General features: G+C 31.2%; 1 protein-coding gene across 1 annotated transcript in view; it reads right to left on the reverse strand.

Moving 5' to 3' along the window:
- Nadk2 (NAD kinase 2, mitochondrial) overlaps positions 1-21,670 on the reverse strand; it is a 53,518-nt gene that overhangs the window by 20,465 nt on the left and 11,383 nt on the right. Inside the window, exons 2-6 of the mRNA XM_075363108.1 lie at positions 21,212-21,363; positions 17,484-17,648; positions 15,569-15,677; positions 9,161-9,371; positions 4,480-4,595 (exon numbers count right to left, since the gene is read on the reverse strand). Coding sequence (XP_075219223.1) covers positions 4,480-4,595; positions 9,161-9,371; positions 15,569-15,677; positions 17,484-17,648; positions 21,212-21,251 — 641 coding nt within the window. The 5' untranslated portion in view covers positions 21,252-21,363. The remainder of the gene's footprint in view (positions 1-4,479; positions 4,596-9,160; positions 9,372-15,568; positions 15,678-17,483; positions 17,649-21,211; positions 21,364-21,670) is intronic.

The raw sequence follows: 21,670 nt of genomic DNA on the forward strand, positions 1-21,670 counted from the left end.
CGGGTGTCGACGGGATCAGCGCCCGTGCATTCCGGAACATACCGGCCTCCGTGATTACAGCAATTTCGGTGATATTCACGTCCATTTTGTACGTTGGATATTTCCCGAATTGTTGGAAAACGGCCAAAGTCGTATGTTTACCCAAACCGGGGAAAAGTTTACTTTTCCCACGGAATTATAGGCCAATCTCCCTGTTACCGGTATTGTCTAAGTTGTTCGAGAGGATTTTTCTCGAAAAACTGAGGCGATACATGGAGGGAGAAGTGCGGCCCGAGCAATTTGGGTTCAGGGAGGGTCACTCAACTACCCTCCAACTGGTAAAAATAATAGACGACCTTGTCGGAGGCCTGAACAGGAAACGGGTGACTGCAGCCGTTTTTCTGGATGTGGCCAAGGCCTTTGACAAAGTTTGGCATAGCGGGCTGCTTTATAAGCTAGCGCGATCGGCGATCCCCTACCGCTATGTCAGACTGATGCGGTCATATCTGCTAGACCGACATTTTGTCGTGCGCGTAGGGGAAACGACTTCCTCCACCAGAGAAATAGCCGCTGGGGTTCCCCAAGGAGCAGTACTTTCCCCGTTCTTGTACACTTTGTACGTGAACGATATGCCGCTGTCGGAAGGGGTCAAAACAGCCCTTTACGCAGACGACACGGCATATTTCTACGAATCCGCAAATGTGGATTACGCGGTCCGGAGGCTCCAAAGGCAGCTGGACTTAGTGGAACCGTGGCTCGACATGTGGAGAATCAGGGTCAACGGTGAAAAATAGGTGGCCGTGATGTTCACATGCAAGACACGAAAACCGACCAGAGAGCTGGAAATCTCAGGGGAGAAAATCCCTTTTGAGAAAACAGTTAAGTACCTGGGGGTGGTGTTGGACAGGCGGCTTACCTTCGGCGAACATGTAAATTATGCGACCCGGAGGGCTAAGGCCGCCAGAGCCTCGCTATACCCAGTGCTGAACAGTGCCAGCCCGTACCCACTGGCAACTAAGCTCCTCATTTTTCGGCTGTACGTACTGCCGATTCTAACATATGCTTACCCGGCATGGGGGGCAGTGTTGAGCTCCTCGCTTCAAAAGAAGATCGAGGCCGTCCAAAACATCGCGTTGCGGACGATCTTTGGAGCTCCGTGGTTCGTCAGGAACGCCACTCTCCGATCTGATGCGAGATTTCAATCCGTGTCCGAGGTGGGGGTGGCGCAGGCGCGCAGACTGTTCGGGAGAGCGGCTGTGTCCGAACACAGTCATCTTCGGGACATCTGCCGAGAGGACCCAACTCCGACAGTGGTAAGGAAGCGGCCTCACGCCGTACTGGACGAGCCACCGTGATGGTGCGGTGCGGTAGCCGAAAATCGACAAACCAGGCTTAGGGGCCTCCATATCGCATGAGCCATAAACGGAATAGTGCGTCAGACGCGTTTCCGGGGTCGCGAGTGAATAGTTTTTCGCGAGTTATATAGTTTGAAGACTTCAAATACGGTAAGTCGCGCATAAAACAAAAACGCGGTCTAAATTTAAAATTTTTTTTTTTTTTTCGCGTGTGTTTTGTTCTGTTTCTCTTGTTCCAGAAACGGGAGAAGCGTGGATGTGGAACGACTCGACGTGCCGTCTCATCCTGCCAGTCGAAAGAAAGTAAAAATTAAATTTTTATTTTTTTATTTTTATTTTTTTCTCGTGTGCTAACCCAGCAATAGCGACTCCTCCGGAAAAGGGGACGCATTGCTCCCTCCTTATAGCTAGTGTCCCGTTGTGGCGTATTCCTGCTAGCCTATTAAAGAGTTAGCACCGAAAGGACTTCAGTGGACGGTCTGAAGGGGAATTACGTCGGGAGTACAGGCTTTATAAGCCTAGCCTTCCGCGGTCGGCCCATGAAATGGGTTCGATAACGCTGGTTTAACAACGGATTGGAATGCAATTAAATCCGTCTTAAATTCACTAAAATAAAAATAGACAAAACTTGAAAAATTAGATCCGAGATAAAAAAAAAAAAATAACCTTTTAAAAGACAAGCCCGATTAGAATGATCCAGCAGCAAGGGACTCTGTCCAGGTTCTGCGATAAAGTAGGCAGTAATAGACTCCTGCCAACTTTGCATTCCATTATTATTATTATTATTTTTATTATAATGTCTTTGGACATGTTTTACATTTTACAGTTTATAAAATAAATCTGGACAAAGACAAAATAAGAGTAAAACTGAAGAATAGATCACAGATCAATGACATACAGCTCGATGATAATATAAACATAAATTTTATCGATGAAAATACTGTTAGAATGAATTAAAATTATAAAGATTATTATACAGAAGACAAAGCATATTGAAAACCACATTAGTAGCATGTACAATTACAAATGCTAGATTAAAATTCTGTTAGATAAATCAGGTGATGCTGTTGCTTAACAACATGGATTCAATTTTTATAAAGATAATGAAAATAATACTATCAAGACAGGTCACATATTAGGAGAATCGATGGATAAATTGTCATGATGTTTACACATACAAATTGGCTTAAACAGGCTAAAGGTTATTAATAAGAACAATGTGAATCAAGGAACTAAAATAAACAGGTTTACATTAAATCATCAAAATTTACAAAAGTTGAATGACTAACTTATCAGAAAGCAAAGAAAGAAAAAAAATTATATGAAAATATAATCTGATTATAAGTGACGATTAAACTAAAAATCTTATAAAGAAAAATGTAACCAAAGAATGAAGTCTTGGTTGCAAAAAAAGAATCATTTTAACACAATTCCTCATGGATACTTACAGAGATGTTTTCTACAATTTACTTTCATAAAAAACTTTGAATCATTCATTCAACTTTCTTCATCATTCAAGTCTTTTAATTAATATGTTACAGGTATCATATCATTTATTTTATTAACACTTATAGCTATTATATATATATATATATTAAATCTATTTTATTTTATATAGTAGCTCTTTCCTCAGATTATTATAATACTTATTTTCTAATGATTTCTTAAATAAGAATACTGAATTACCATATAATAATTTGAATATGCAATTCATACAAGTTACTGTAAGCATTTTTTGACAAAGATTTTTCACTCTTCATATTTACCTCAACTAAGTTTAAATTTTATAGTTCTATTTTGTTTTATACTTTTTAACATGTTTTTGTAAAATATCTACCCAATGAAAATTTTTATTTATTTAAAAAGTATTTTCATTCTACAATTCTAATTCCTGTTATACCTTTCCATTACCCCACATTTCTCCTCATGTTTTTTACAATATATTTTATAATATATTTTTTTTATAAGAAATTAAACTCCTTATTTTTGAATTCAAGACCTCAAAAAGATCAGGTGATTTATATCCTACTTCAATTGCATCTTTTAAAATAATTTCAAAAGCTTTTGAAATCTTCGGTCTGTTTATTTTTTTTAAAGGTTATGACCAAGCATATATTGGAAAAGATATTTTGGACATTATAACAAGACATGCTGCCCACGAATCATCAGCACAGAGATATTATTTTACAACTTTAAATCTTTTTCTGTCTAATGTAATTCTGTAACTTCAAACTTCTTGATATTTTTTTGGCAAACCTTTCAGTATTTAATCTGACATCTACTACAGAAGCCTATTTACTTAGTCTTATATCAAACCCATGCGGTTGTTTACTATTTAAAGCATTATTTGTTTGGGCTACTTGAGGGTAAATGAGAATATTAATTCTTCAAGATTAACCATTCAATTAAAAATTTATTCTCCAACACAGCTCAAACAAACAATATTTAGACCCTCATTTGCAAAAGATTCATCATTTTAGTTTTGAATATTAATTTCAATTTCTCTAATTCGGAATATATTTTTTTCTTATTAGAACATAAATCTCAAAAAAATCTTTAGCTCATTTCAGGCTGAAAACAGACTGGAAAAAATACAAATTTTTTTGCTTTTTTGTGTTTGTGATGGTAGTAGAATGATTAGTGATGGCTCAGTAAATCTTAATTATGCTCAAACAATCTCAATTTTGAATGAAATTTTCTTTAATAAGTTTCAGTTTTACCCATCAAAACATAAAATCTTTCTTCTTAAGACATTGTTTATCAATAAAATCTAAAAGTTTATTATAAAGAGCATTAAAACAAACAAGATATTTTGTTAATTTTAACTGAATAACACTGTTGTTGATCGCTTAATTCATTCATCGTTACTTATGGTCATGTTGGATTTTTTATTTTCAGATTTGTTCTAATACAACTTAGTTCATCTGTTCAGAAAAAAATATAATAATAATTTTTAATGATAGTGAAAACAGAATTAAATCAATCAATCAATTATTGCTGTAAAACTCTGTCAAACAGATTTTATAATTAACATCTTCATCTGAGTAAATCGGATAAAGTAGGTTTTATTTCTAATTTTGGACCGGTCAGTTTGAATAATTTAATATTATGTATCTTACCATCAATTCATTCAAATAACATTTACCTCCACTTTGAACTGAATATTACTTCTTTTTCACTGAGGTGAAGGGGTGGTTTAGAAACATTCATACCTTTTAATGTTACTCTGATGCGATATCGAAACAACCATGAAAACTCACCCTGAAAACAAATTTAATACTTTAGACATTAAATATTCACCTGTTAATACAACAAATATATTTTAAGCAAGGTTAAAAAAAAATAACCCCCTAAAATAAAAATCTTCTTGAGGCATAAACAGACTTAATATTACGGTTTGAAGCATGCAAGAATAAAAGTGCAGGAGAGGGTATAAGACAGCAAACTATACTTCTTAAAATCCAATTATTCTAGAACACTAGTGGTATCTCCAGGGAAGACCATTACAGTAATTTAAGGATTTGGATTAAAGATAGTGTACAAGTCAGACGTATGTTTAATAAATCAGTTACCACAGTTCACCAAAATTAAACTCTAGTAAAGTTTTACTACATGCTGTCGGCATTTATTAGTGATTAATGACCATTTCAGTCTAAAAAAAACAGAAGAGAATAAAAAAGTAAAATTAAATTCAGAATGTAAAAATTTATGTCTAAAAAGAATGTATATTTATATTTTCTGGATGTATATCATCTACATAAACATACAAAAAATCTTGATATTAAATTTTAATCTGATAGATGCAAATTTTTTTAAAGAATGCATTATTGTTTGGATGAACAGGAAAAAGCATTCAGTTTTTTTTATTAAATACTTTATTTAGAGACATTATCAGAAAAAATGTATTTACTAAGAGTCAAATTACAAAAAAAAAATATTTTTATTAAATACAGAAAATTAAATCGGTTATTATATTGGTTTGACTTTATTAATGCTACTAATAATAAATAGCTGCAACACTTATGATTTACCTTGATGATAAAATCACTAATAATCTGATTTCTTATTACATTGCTTTATAAGTAATCTTATCGCTAATAATAATAAATGTATTGACATTTATTATTCATTCGATGAGAAATTTTGTTCAACCTACTTTTAATTCAAAATTAAAGAATATTTGCCATTTAAATATGAATGATTACTTGTCTAAACCAGAATTCTATAGCAATGATATAAAGCTTAATACTAATAAAATAAAATTTAATTCAGGATCATATACAGGTAAGTTTCACCCACTTCTCTCTAAACCATATTTATTAACCTTATTAAGTCTTTTACTACTGGTATTTACTGATTGATGAAAATTATTATTTTCTTAATATTGAGGTAGTTATGTCACATTGTTGTGGAAGGATGTGATGCTAATAATAACTGTTATCCCACTATAAAAGTTTCAGGTTCAAATAAAATTTTTCATAGTTTAGTGCAGATTAAATTCATTTAGTGTTTATAACTCGTATGACACTATATTATTCGATATCAGTTTTGGAAGTTCACACACATATTTTTGATGTTCCTGGGGAAGTGAAACCTTGGATTTGTGTAATTTGCTAGCAGGAAACAAAAATGTCAATTAAGTTTTTCACTGTGATGATTGCTTATGAATAAGAATTTATATCTATTATTTTATTACACCTATGCTTTTATTTATCATCCAGCACCAGACAAAAAATGGTTCCATAATATTTTGCTCTAAGACCTCCTTCTATTCAGATAAAAATATAATTGAGAGTTGAGTTTACCAAGAGTTTTAACCAAGCCATGTAATTTTATTTGTTCCCTTCATTGAAAATTCATTTATAATTTTTACATTTGATTTGTTCCTTGAAAAGAAAAGGGGTTTTGGGGAGCTAGATGCAGCCCAATCAGGTCAACAGTTTTGCTACTAGTTAATAGTTATAGTAAGTAATTCTTACATAAGTTTGAAAGAAAGGTCTCTGATTGCAATTATTCATTCTCCAAACTCCCCCTGAAAAAAATCTCAAAGCGACTGTGCCCCCTCTGAACTTATTTATTTTCTCATCAGTTTCAGGTGGTAGGGAGACAAAAGGTCTGTACTGTTTTTTGCTCAGAAGCCTCCTTATAGGTTAGAATGTGGATTAGTGAGTATTTGTACAACTTAAACTTGCTTTGGCAGCTAGGATGCCCAGAAATCTAACCTCTTACAGGTCGTTTATTTTCCCTAAATCAGAGAAGGACCTTTCATTTAGAAATGAAGAGTCCCTTCTTGAAATGCAGAACTGCTGCTTCCAACTCCCCGTTTTCAGGTAAATCAATTTAAAGATTTTCAAGAAGTTCAAATAGCTACTTAAACACCCAAAGTCAGAACTGCAGAAGCAGCAGCAGCCAAGTGACAAGTGTTTCAGTGTCATGATCAAGAGGTATTTGATTCGTCTCCATATCGGTTAATTTTTTTTCTTAGACATACACTAAAACACATGATTTTTATAATATAGCATTTATAGGAATCTAGAAATAAATCTTGTACAGTTCTGCACTAGAAGACAGACTTTTCGTTATTCTGTTTCCACGTTCCAACTTGCAGCATCATAATGATTCATGCTTCTAACTTGCCCCATTCAAATTTTTTTGACCTTAAATTGAATAAAACTTAAGTACAAATCAATCAATTTTCATATGTACAACTTGAAATACATTACTACAGCATACCTAAATTTCAATGAAATTGATCCAGTAGTTTTAGAGGTTTTCAAACCACAAAATTTTATATATAGGTCTATAAGCAAATATATAAATAAATATATAAGGAAACCACAGTTTAAGAGAATGGCATTTTCTATTCCTCATATGTCAAAACATAAAGAAAATGCATTTTCACCCCTACTCCCATAATGTGACTGAAAGTAATACCTTCGAAATGTCTATGAATCTCATATTTGATGATTATTTTATTTGAATATAACATTAACAGAAAAATGTTTGTTTTACAAAACTATTTAAATAAATTTATTTGTTTTTTGTCACCTAGCCTGTTACACCTATAGGATGATAATTATCAAAAACTGAACAAAAGAAATATATTTGCTGCACCAAGAACATTAATGATGAATAATAACTATTCATGTAACTTTAACTGCATATTTGTTATAATGTAAAAATTTGTATTTTCGCACTTTTATTACTGCTACTGTTTTAATTTCTACTCATTGACTGTTTACTTCTATTTACCTGGCCGGCTCACTAACCACCTTGGTTTGCCACATTCTTTTGTATCTGACTTATTGTTTTCTATCACCTGCTGCCTGTTGGACAAAAACAATTCCTTAACTGCTTTTGACGATCATTTCTATTGTAATCTTTGTTAAGTGTTAACGTGTCAACATGGATGATATCAACTACAAGTACTTCTGAGTGTAATTTTTCATTTGATCAGGAAAAAATAATTTATGAAGTGGATGATGAAAGAATTGAGTTGAAATATGCTCACAAAGATTTATAGATTAATAATTGTTATATTTAAATAAAATAGTAATAAGTGAACATGAAATTCATAAACTTTTTCTATATTCTTGTAAAAATTGTATTATAAAAATCATCTACATCAGTGTATAGGTAAGAAAAAAAGTTAAAAAAAGCTGGCACAGAGACTCAATCCCAATACCTCTTGATTATGAGAATGGAATACTCACCATTTGGCTGGTGCTTCTGCTGTGCTGTTGTGACTGGGTATATAAATAAGCTACTTGACTGCTTGAAAATTTTAAATGGACTTTACCTGAAAATAGAGCCAAGTTGGAAGCTGCAATTCTGGATTTGAAGAAGGAACTCCCTCCTACCAACCTGCAACAGGGCATTAATAAACTCTGTTGTAAGCTGACCTATTACCTACCCTTGTTAGTGCCACCCCATCGATAGTAGTATAGTCTATAATAAAATTTGCAGTTTGCTGTAATTACAACTATAATTTGTACAATGTAAACATAAAAATAAATTTACAGATTCAATCTTTGACAAGTTACTAAAAGAATTCTGTAATTCCTAACCATAGTCAAATCCTTCACAGACATGTAACTGATATGAACAGAACAATAATAGCTGATATCCCATTAGGTTGCACAGGTAGTGTGCATCATAGTTGATGATCTTGCTATGTGATAAGTAGAATTAACCTCTTCTTGTAAATACTAAATGAAATAAATAATATATATATATATATATATATATATATATATACATTCACACCCACCCACACGTATACTTATATGTATTTTTTTAAAATAACATATTAAACACTGGACACAGTTACACAGAGGTATATACACTTACAATACAGCACTTCTGAGAAATTCTCTGACAGTGTAAAATTATCATAAAACACATTTATAATAAAAACAAATTAACTTAAAATTTAAAAAAATTACGAAGATACCACATTTTTATTATACTAATAAATAAGGACACTGCTAATTTGTTGACTTATACTTTTTAAATTTTAACTTAATATATTCTTATTATGTATATATTTTAAAATATTATGTTAAGCTGTTATCATAAGTTCAAGAGATCTTAAAAGTGCTGTAAGCAACACGTATTCTTACCTCTCTAGTAAATAATCTGGTACTTAATACCAAAATGTCTGTAGTTTAATACTTATTAATACAAACAAATATAATAAAAATATTAAGCTCTGTTTGCTGACAATATTCTCTGCATAATACAAATACAAACAAAAAATAAAATAATGAAAGATCTAACATAGGATTGAATTTATAATACATAAAATCAATAAAAATGGAATAAACCTGCAACAGTTTGTTCAAAGTAGATTTTACATCGATACAATATCTTTTTGGTAAACAAAGAAATCCTTCTGAACGGGCTGGATGAGAATTTAATCCTATAACTGGTTTAGTACTATTTCTAACACGACTTGCAGCTAAAAGGAATGTTCCATCTCCTCCGACAGGAATCACAGCATCACACTCATCTACAGCCTCAAAATTAAGATTTAACCTGAAAATTACAAAGTATATTTAAAATTACAATAGCTACATTTTATAGGTTTCATATACCTAGTTCAGAGACTGTACATCTTATGCCTCATGTTGTAGGCCTTCAGCTGAGATCCAAAAAAGTCTGTTTTGTTTTAATTCTGTATGAATTAATTTCACAAATGCAGAAGTTTCATATGTATCAAGTATTTGCATGTGTGTCACACTTTTGATTTCCGGTGGCTATTTAATAGAGCATGAATTGAAAAAGACGAGTATAAATTTCAATTGTATATTGATCATCTTTGTCCAATTCGTATGCATCATCTAACCCTCTGTCTTTAAATGCTTTTAGTTTTGTCAATTTTTGTCATACGCGAAAAGGATTTGAATCCTTTTCTCATGTTCATATAGTTTGTAAACAAAATGTGAAAAACAGGTTTTACATAAACTTACTTAATTAGAATTATAAATACAATAACTAAAAGCTAAAAGATTCACTCCTTTGATTTCCTCTAGAAAAATAGTTAAAATAATCAAAATCTTATTTTTGTAAAAGATCAAAATAATACAGTCATACTTTCCTACTGTAAAGCAAAATAATCCTTCATATAAAAATGTTAGAAAATTCAGTTTTTCATATTATAGAAAAAATATCTGAAAACATTGAAGATTTGTTAACTTCAGTGTAATGTGAAAACTAGTTAATTCATTCATTGCCATTTTATTCTTACTTCACACCTTTAAATTTTAAGGTTTTGTATAAACATCTATTCATAATGGGATACTATATTGACCAAGATCCACGTAAAAGTTCAATCTATTACTATTTGTTACATATAGCAATTCAAACGACTACATATTTTTGTTATATACAAAATTTTAATAAAGTAAATTTTATATATACTGTTAGTATGATTTAAACTTTTAATGGCATTGAAACCTAAATTTACTTAGAAATTTTTTTTGAATTCACATCACATTTTAGTTCAATTCAGGATGCTAGAGTTCTAAGTTGCACTAACTATAATTAGTTCACAGTCCCTTTCTGTAAGACAAATTAAAGCAACACCATATATATTTATTTTAAATAGGATACAGTTTAAGACAGTTATTTTTTTCAGAGATAATTTTTTTTCAAACTAGTATTATAACTTATTTTTGCAATTTGTTTGTATCCCAACTCTACTGCATTATACCTTTGAATAATAAAAACTTTGTAAAATTTTATAATTTTAAGCTTAGCTTAACTTAACAAACCTGTTTTCAGGTAACAAAGTTTACCTCTATAGGGATTTACATTTATATTTAATCACAGAAGAAAGTATCCTAATAAATTACACACACAATTTCATATAGTACTTTTTAAATGATATCAAATGTTTTGGCCAATATCACACGACTGATTAATTAACAGCAAATTAATTCACTGCCATTTTATCCTTACCTCACACCTTTCAATTGTATAGAGGTACAGCATAAACATCAGTTAATAATGGAATACCATCTTCACCGAAATCCACAAAAAAGTTCAATTTATTACTATTTGTTATTCAAATGGCATGACACATTTTTTTTAAATGCAAAATTCTAATAACATAAATTTTATATATACTGAATGAAATTACAATAGAATAAAAACACCTTCATAATCAAAATTTTATGTAAATAATTTTTAGTGAATATATAATTCATAATTTGATAATCGACAGCCATTTGACAACCAATTCCATGTACTTCATGCAAATAATTGTACAAGACGAATGGATATTAGTCCAAATAGTACAAATGTATGGGCCTTTCAATTTTCTAATATAGAGTATACAAATATAATTTTTTTTTAAAGGTTTTGTAACAGTAGTGTCCTGGTTACATATTATGAACATATGGAAAGGTATCTTCCTAATAGGCACAAAAATGCAAAACATATGCTGCAATTATTTCAGTATTAATGTATAATAGGTCAAATAAACAGGTCATGCATAAATGGTAATGTATAAACAGGTTTGTTTAACAATCGTCCTTTGTAATACTGCCCGCTGACACACCTAAAAAGATGTTCTGTGAGAAGGGTTACCAGACCAGGGTAGGAATTCATGGGAAAATGTGAATTATTTTCATAATCTGAAATTTTTTTAATTTCTTTTTCATTAGGTTTACTATTGACTGTGTTACAACTTTTATTTTGCCTTATTCTGTTGTTTTTTTCTTTTTCCAACATTCCTTCATCATTTCATGATGCTGATTTATTCTTTCTTCCAATTACTGGATCTTAATTTGTTTTTTTTTTTTTTATTTGGTTCAGAAACCTACCAATTTTTTTCTTAAAAATTCCCCCTGTATTGAATTTCCTCTTCAGAGATCTATTTTTATATCAAGTCTTTTCTGTCTTCTGAGAACTGAATTATTCAGTTTTCTGTTTTTAAAGAATTTGAATATTTTCTATGTCGATCTATTTTTATCCATGCTTAAAGGATGTCCATAAAACTATTTTTTTTTTCTTATAGAATCATAAAGTTTTTTATTTATTTATTTTCTTTTTTAAATTGTTTACAGCTATTTAATGTTAAACATTTAAGGAGAAATTTTTAATTTTATAAACTTTTTCTATATAAACTTGTATTTTCTGCAAAAAAATAATTAAAATGGTAAACTCTGTACTATTATAAATGTGTTTCCCACTAAGCTTTTTGTTAGAATGTTTAATTTTCTTATAAAATTAGCATTTTTACAAAATTTGAATTACTAGCTGCACTTTATGCTGGAATTTGAGCTAAAGCTTTTAGCAGCTATAACTCAAACACAGTTTTCGTGCCAATGAGTTTTTTCTTTTTTATATACAATTCCACACATTCCCAAAGTATTCCCGTAACTGTGAGAACAAAGTATTTTATATATATATATATATTGTAACAAGACCAGTATAATGGACCTGAGTAATGGACTCCTGCCAATTAAGAAGAAAGTAGTAGAAAATATAGTTTTATTTGTAAACAGCAAAGGTATTTGGAGTGAAAGAACTTTATACTTGTATTATCTATTGTACTATTGTTGTTAATACAAGACTAGTAGTTAAAAGTGTTATGATTAGTAGTCATCCTAATGTCTTTTGTCAATGAGACTGAATTCTGGTTTTCAATATTTAACTACCTGTAAATAAATTCTGACGATTACTTTAAATTCTGATTTGTATGTAATCACTGTTTTGTTTTTATTTTAATTATTTTTATTATTAAAATTTATTATTATTATTGTTATGGTTAGATTACTATGATTATTAAATGTTTATTATTTACATCTATTGCTATTATCATTGTTTGCTGTTGTCATTATTATTATTATTCTAATTATTATTGTGAGTTGTATATTATTGTTGTTTATTATTCTTATTATTGATTTGTCTTCTTTTATTTATGTTCTTAAATAAACTGTAATTATATGAACATTTTTAATTGTCAATCTCTCAATATCCTGATTGAGCCGCGAACACACGACAATATACATAATATGATGCCTGGTTCAAAAGTAACAGCCGACTTGTTATAAATAGCAATTGGCAACAACGGTTAGTTCATGCATGCGCAGTAGCTTTAAGTGGTCTATTGGGCATGTAACCACTCCATTGCCATCAGTTCATTGTTGTTTGCTTTGCGAGACAGTGTGTAAAAATGAGGGTGGTAATAACAAGTCCTGCCAGTTGTAAAGTTCAATCAGTGATTCTGAACACAAGAAGAAATAATGCTGCTAAAATTCAGTCAGCTGTGAGAAAAATATGGGCCTACCACAATGAGAGAAGGGAAAGTGAGGCAATGGTGTCGTAAGTTTAAGGAAGGCTGTTCAAATGTTCACAACAAACAGAGAAGTGGCAGGCCAAGTGTCTGGACTGATGATTTTGTTGAATCTGTGAATGCATAAGCAAGAGAAAATTGTTGCTTCATTATTAGCAATGCTTCTCTAGAATTTCCAGAAGTTTCAAAGACAATATTGTTGAGAATCACGACTGACACTCTAGGCTACCGTAAACTGTGTTCACAATGGGTGCCAAAAATGTTCACAAGTGCTCACAAAGATCATAGAATGACATCTGTATAGGCTTTTCTTAACTGCTTTAACCACAAGGGAGACAAATTTTATTCCTATATTGTTGCTGAAGACAAAATGGGGATTTCATTTGGCAATGATGAGATGAAACAACCCATGCAGTGGTGTCATTCCAATTCACATAAACTGAACAAATTCAAACAAGCCCAGTTTCTAAAGAAAATCATGGCAACTGTATTCTGGGACCAAAAGGATGTGCTTTTGATTGACTTCATGAAACATGGAACATTCATCACACTACAAGTCTATTGTGAATCACTTTTTAAACTGCATTATACCATTCAAAACCAACAATGGGAAATGCTGACTTCAGGAATTGTTCTTCTTGATGATAACACACGACCACACATGGCTGCACGCACAACAAAAACAATTCAAAAATTCAGGAGAATTTTTTTATTATCCCCTAACAATCCTGACGTCGCGCCCAGTAACTAACATCTCTTCCTACACCTCAAAAATTGGCCTTTACAAACAGAGGAAAGTGAAGAGTTGAAAATCTTATATAAAAGTGGTTACAATCCCAGTTGGTGAAATCTTATGCAATGGATTTGAAGAAGCTTTTTTCATGATATCAAAAGTGTTTGAAACCAAATGGTGACTATGTAGAAAAATTAAGTATATATGTAAATACTTTAAGCCAATAATAAATTTTACATTTTTTCAACTGTTTTCATTTTGTTACTGTTTGTGGTCATTTTGTTACTGTTTTGTGTAAGGATCCTTACTTTTGAACTACGCCTCATATATAGAGTTGTAATTAATTAAAATACAGGGTGATTTATCAGAATATGCAAATACTTTGGTAATTCATTTTACATGTAAAAATAAAGAAAAAAGTACATATAAACATAGGTTTGGAAACAGTTCATTAACGAGTTATGGCTGGAGAAACATTTCACCCAGATTTCACTTCCTCCAGTGAAATGAGGAAGAAATTCTTGGGATGGAAAAATGTAATCTAATTTGATGGTTTCATATGAAATTCGATTTGAAAAAATGTGTCCGAGAACTGTAACTTCAGTAGTTTTTTAGAACCGGCAAAAGACATAAAAAAATAGGAGTTGAAAACACACTTTTTAACGTTTTTCTTGTAATAACTTTATTAAATTGCCAATAAGCAATTAAAACTCTTTAACTTGTAGGAAATGTAACTCTAAACAGAATAGTATAAGTAAAGTAAACAGGAAGTGAATAACAATTAAATAAAATGGACTTTTACTTACAGCAATATAAAGCTAAATTTAACTGGAAAATGATTTTTAACGTAAAAAATTAACAAAATTTACAATAAATTTTCAAAAATGTTTCCATTTACTTCAATGCACTTTGCTGTATGTTTGTGTATTGCTCATGTTGCTCTTATTTCATCGGGGTTGTTCTTTAACAGCACAAAAGCATCAATAATACAGGCAACAAATCTTCTTGGGTATTTACTTTCACCTGATAAACAACATAATTTTTTGATCAGAATAAAAATATGACAAACACCACATAATAACTTAATAGTTAATGTACAGTTGGTTTAAAGTATTTTAAGAAAAATAAGTGTTGTGCATGTGAGTGTGTGTGTGTGAGAGAGAGAGAGTGAGAGAGAGTATGTGTGGATAATAACCTGTACTGCTTCCTACTTGATGGTCCTGCAATACCTTGAATATTTCAAGAGAAACATCATAGAAATCACAAAGGATGTGAAGTAATGTAAAATGCAAAGAACTAAGCCATTTAATAAACTGGCTCCCATAATTTGGAAAAAACTGTAAACCCAATAGTATGAAAACCAAGGTCAAGTACAGTTTAACACCATGGTGTTGGCATTTTTTTGTAGCTGACTGCAATAGCAGTAGATGACACTTAAAATTTATTAATATTAACAACAAAATAAATAGATATAAAAATAATAAGATAATCCGATAATAATAACAAGATAATACAATGTATCTTATGTATGTTACTGAATTTTGTAACAAATCAAATTTAATGTTACCAGTTTCTAGAACATCCTATAACTACTCATAAGTGAATTTTTTTGTTATTACCTAATCACAAGTGAAGCCTGACTAGTATCTACCCAAATAAAATAAAAAAAAAGAACAAGTTGCCAGTTGCCCTACTTACTTATTCACAGTCCTAGTTTCCACACCCGTACTTTCAAAAGCATTAACAACAAGATGTTCATAATTTTTATGTAAATTATGATGCTTAACCAGAGAATCATAGTCTGATCCTAAAACGGAAAGAATTTTTTTATAAATTATTAATAATTACTTAATTCTTTAGAATACAACTTATTAATGGAACAAAAATTTGTCAATAATGTATGTTTTTTAGGAGGAAAGGAACTGGATATTAGTGCTATTATTTTTACACGAGATTACTTCTCCAGGGCTGATTTGGCTTTGAATAACAGCTGAAATGAGTTAATCCACAACATTACAACTTTTTTTCCTCTCCTTTCCCTTTCTGGAACCGCTCTTGGAGCATTACCTCTGACAGGGGAAGTATACAGCCATCAAATGCTGGTATGCGGAGTGCCCATGACCTCATTGTGTAAAGACGACCGCCACATGGTCGGGGGGGGCCTTCTAAGCACTCAGCTGCCAGCCTGTCAGACCCAGCCCCCTCTGGCATCAAATTCCCGGTTGAGCTTCCTCCAAGGCATGTAATCTGTCATTCACTTTCTTGACATAGTCCTCTATAACCTTCCATTCAAGGAGTCCTCTCATTATAATTCTCCAAGTGTCTTCTGGATTAAAATAAACATGTAGAGGGGTCTCCTCCTCAGCATACATGGGGCAAAAGTCCAAGTGTCTAAACAGAATCTGTACAAGTAAGCTCTATAGTCTCCATGGCCTGCCAGGAACTGCGTTAAAGAGTAACCCAGCGAGCCATGAGTCCTTTGGTGCCAGCTTCAAATATCTCTGACAGTGCGATGTGTCCTCCGCCCTTTCGTCCCCTCATCCCATCTGCTTTTCCAGATTCCTAACAACTCCTCTTTAATATCAGCAGAAATTCTCCTATAATCGACAAGGAGATAGAGGTCCCAATGCCCGGAGTCTCTTCCTTTGCTCAATCAGTAGGTCTATTGGTAAAAGGCCAGCCAAGAGCTCAGCTGCCTCCTTAGACTGTATGATAAGCGCAGATTATCCATAAAAACATCCCCTGTGTGAAGCCTCGAGTCATCCTAAATATCGCGTGTACTTAGTGATGCTCCCTCACAATTTAGCCCCATACATCGTGGCATATGCAACTCCTGTCAGCAGTCTTCTCCATAACTGGGTTGGGCCACCGCAGTTGGGTCAGAGACCGGCAACCAACCTCATCTTCTTCATTTTGGCAGCTGCCTCAATGGCCTGTGTTCCAAACCGGAGCCTCATGTCGACCCAGACCCCGAGGTATTTAATCATAGGTCTGGCTTCAATCCATCTTCCCTCCAAGGTGAGTCTCAGCTTCAGGCGTTTCTTGGCAAAAGAAATTGCCAACATTTCTGTTTTATCAGGGACAAGCGTATGAGGCACACCCCCACCATCCACTCTTTCATGGCTTGATAAGTATTGCATATCTTAACAGTATCCTAGTGAACTGTGTCAACCTCCACCACCAAAGCAAGGTCATCAGTGTAACCCACCAGGGTCACCCCCGGCAGAAGGGGAACGTGGAGACCACGTTATAAGACAACACCCAGAGAGTCAATCCATGGACCAACCCCTGCAGTATGCCTCTGTATAGATTACGCTCAATTGTTGTTCCATCTTCCAGGAAGCAAACAAGCCTACGCCCAGTTAGATATGACTTGATCATTTGTCAGAGGTACAGCGGAATTCCGCACTCCACTAGCAACCTCACGTAATGTAATACAACCTGCATTACAGTTGTAATGTAAGTACATTATAGTTGTAATGTATTAAAACTTACAGTGTGCACCTGTAAATCATTAACATAAATTAGTAATAATTAACTGATCGTTCAAAATTAAACCTACAAAATTGTAATCAATACTTAGTAGTTTTTACTACTGCTTTTAAAATGTTACCTCTTTGTTTCAATAGCCTTTTCAATTGTTCTTCATTCAGATCTGGATTATAATACTTTTCTACCTCATATCGTGTCATTTTTGAAACGATAAGAACTCTCCTAAAGTTAAATGATGATCGTGATAATGGCTTAGTACTCAAACCGCAACAACAAAAGAGAATTCCTGCAACGATATATACCGACTGTGTACTATGCAGACAAATACATGTGATCACATATCTGTGTGACCACAAATATTCAAAAACATAAAATTATATTCATCAGTAATTTATAAACATTAGTAATACATTTTATAGGTGGCAGTGAGTTATAATTATGTCTCAAATAAGAAAAAACTAATTATAAATTAAGTGTTAGAACGGTCAAAGAATTAAAAATGATAATAACAAACCTTAATATTTATAATTACTGATTATTTATTCACATAAACAATATATTTTAATATATTAAAACTTTGAAATTCTAACATTTTAATAGTTTCAATGTAAAATTAAAACAATGCATTTATCACATCAAAACTAACTTTTCATCTGAATAGCTCAGATTAATTAATTAGTTATTTTTTATCAAAATCTCTTCAAAAATGAAATTTTTGAATCTTGACTTTTGAATTTTGACATATATTAGTTACTAATATAATATTTTCAATGACTAATTTTGTGACTGTTATAGTAGAAGGAAAATCAAAAAATGCCATCTGTCAAAAGATGAAGCCAGAAACAATAACTCATCATTTTTAAACCCGACATACTAAAATTTTTATTACACAATTCTGTCTGTGTATATACATGCATTATGCGTTGGCTTCTATTTATTTTTATACATCAGAAATGAATGCTCATTTAGAGACGGATCAATCTATTAAATTCTGAAAAGAAGACTTGAGAGATATTGAGCGAGTGCTATGTCTCAAAGGAGGGTCGAAATTCATGAAAATTTTATTTCAGCACACTTCATTTTTGGCTAATAAAAAAATAACATCCATAGAAATATACATAAAATTCACACCCATCCAATTAATATTGAAGATCTTAATTTTTTTTTTTAAACTTTGACCATTTCAATTTACAAAACTGTTATTTTTAAGGTACTTTAATACAAATTAAATGTTATCAAGGCAGGAACAGTTTTCAACCCACATCACAGCAGTAGGGAATACTTCACTCTAAAAATTGGAACCCAATGTGGTTTAAATTTTTATTGATGAATGACTTGAAAAATATTAGCTTTTTTTAACTTAAACATCACCAGTTGGAATACTTATCTCAGAGTGAAAGGATAAATTTTTCAGTTTTTTTAAAAGTTGTTTTTGCAAGTAGGCAAAATATTGTAATCAAGTCATTTTTAACTACATTTCATTTACCTTAGGGCAAAACCTCAGTACAACACAGAAGGGTTGAAGTTGCAAAACTTTTCATCAATAAGCAAATCAATCTAGACAATTTTTATTATTTTCTTCAGATAAGAAAATAAATAAAGTCATAAGGATGATGACAACGCAATATATTAAGTTTCAAAATTATCAGTAAAGAAAGGGTTAAATTTAAAGCTCCATGCAAATGCTTACAAAGTTTGATAACATTATTGCCAGCTTTTTAATTTAACATATATATTTTTAAGTGATGATACAGTACATGAGATTATTATTCAGAACTGATGAAAGTCTTTAAATTTCTAAGTGTTCACACTGTTGTGAGCCACATCACAGAATTTTTTATTATTTTTATTTTACAGAATACGTGGAAGATTAGAATGAAACGAAGTACAACCAAAAACGTTTCACATGAAAATTTGATTATCTTAAAATCCCAAGTATATAATTTTTATAAATGCACACATATATATAGTGCTGCAAAGGGATGGTGCAGCCCACCTCCATGCAACAGCATACAGAATATGAAAATGAAAACAAGAGTAGTTACACTTAAACAAGGGATGAAACTACTCACAAAATAATAAAACAAACATAAATATGAGTAAATCTGAACACAAGTTAACTGAAAATAGATTCTGACTGGAAAAATTAAACTCTTAAAAAACTGAATGACTTACAAGTTTATGATGTTTACGGTGTAAGGAAAGGAAATTTATTAAATATCTAACTTGTGAACAACTGCTTGTTCACAGTATAAGACTATTACATAATATCATATGTACTGTTCTGAATGCAGAACAGTACAATAATATTTGAAAATCAATCAAATATTACTTTTCTATAATTATTACCTTATACTCTTGTCATATTTTATAGATTCTGTCTCCTTTACGTAATTTCAAACACAATAAAGTATAGTACTCCTAAGGCAATCTTTTCTACAAACTCTCTCCAATGAAAAAGTTAGTAAAAATGCCAGAAGAAACAAAAAACATGGCATCTTTTTTTCTACAGATATATTACCTATATAAATATCAGTTAAAATCTCACAATACTTTTAAAGACAGTTTTAATAAATAAAGATAGTGAAAAAATTAATATGGATAGGAATCAGTAATAAAGATGACAAGAGAAAAAATTATAAACAATATGACAGTATTTTACAAATTACAGAAATTCAATGTCAAGCAAGATTTGCAGTTTCTTTGATGTTAACTTTAAGATACTTTGGTTCAGTTTTTCAAATCAAGAACTGGCCTCAAACATAACAAACTTTTTTAAAGATGAAATTTTTAAAAATAAAAAATCATATTTCATGAAAAATAAATCACAACAGAACCACATACAAAAGAAAATAACTGACTTGTTAAAAAAAGAAAATTCAATGGCTAACTGTCTACTTCTGATATAGCTTGGTTTAATTTTTACATAAAAGTGTGCAACATTAAAATCTAGTTACATTTCACATGAATAATAATAAATCACAACATATTTAATAGAAATTTACAACAGTTGTTTACTTTCTTTTGATAATAAATTCAGAAGAGAAAAAAATTTCTGACTTTTTTAACAGCAATCTTCTAAACTATTCTACTTTCTATGAACAAATAGATTTTACTAAATATTTCACACTGAAGGTGTTAAAACTCTAAAATATATTGACAAACTGAAGTACATTTGGTATCATCAACATCAGTAATCGATTCATATAATCTACATATTGTTTTAACTTAATTTTATTACATAAACCTTTTCAAAAGATTTAATTATTTATTTTAAAACTCCTTTTATTTATTCTTCTAAGTGTTCTTAAAGTGTTGTATAGACACCACAACTGATACTCTAAAAGTAAGATATTTGCTAGATATCAATTTTATCGATTAGTATAAACTAGTCACGATATTCAACCGTATTGTATTAGCATGTGGATCGAGGAATCCACAGGGAGCTTTGGATCTAGAAAAGGAATGTCATGCATCTTATATGATACACGGGTCAACATAAGGCTGCAGCAAGAAAATATCAATCTTTGCTCATATTCCAGAACTTAATGTAGTGAGGTTTCCTGGAAAATTCAAGAAATCCTACATTGAGTAACCTAATCTGATGAACTAGATTCCTCAAATTAAATTACATACCAAACAAACAGACTTGATGTATAAAAAAAGTAACAGTTAAATTGACACTGCTGCTTGAATCACAACTAAGAATTACACATCAAGTTCTTTTTATAGTATTGCAACAAACACGCAGTAAATATAAAAATGTATGAAGAATAAAAGGATGAAATATAAAATAAATAACTTTAAAAACTGGTGTACGATTAACACCGTATAATTAAATTTACTTACCAGCTTTCTTCAATCTCTTAAAAGATCCATATTTCCACATTGTGTAAAATATTTATTACAACAGATTGTCATTTACATACCCTTATAATACTAAAAAAAAATTATATATTAGGTTTGCAATGAAGCTATCTTAAATGCTTGACGTACCGAAACTGAAACATGAAAAAACAATCTGATATATTTCTTGTTTAGATTAAAATGTCAATTTACAATGTGTTTACTACTCCATAAGTGTTTAAATTATAATTTTCATAGAATCTAAAAAAAAAAAATAGATGAAAAATACAGATTCTGGTTCTACAGCTGCTGACCAAAACAATACTGCAGAGTATGAACGATAATAGACTTATGTCATTAACTTGAAGTTATTTAAAGTAAAATAATTATTTTATATTAAATAATAAATTATAAAATAAAATAATTATTTTATATTAAATACAGTTGTTTCTGATATTACGG

This window comes from Lycorma delicatula, chromosome 4 (assembly GCF_047948215.1).
Source record: "Lycorma delicatula isolate Av1 chromosome 4, ASM4794821v1, whole genome shotgun sequence".
NCBI classification, from domain to species: Eukaryota; Metazoa; Arthropoda; class Insecta; order Hemiptera; family Fulgoridae; genus Lycorma; species Lycorma delicatula.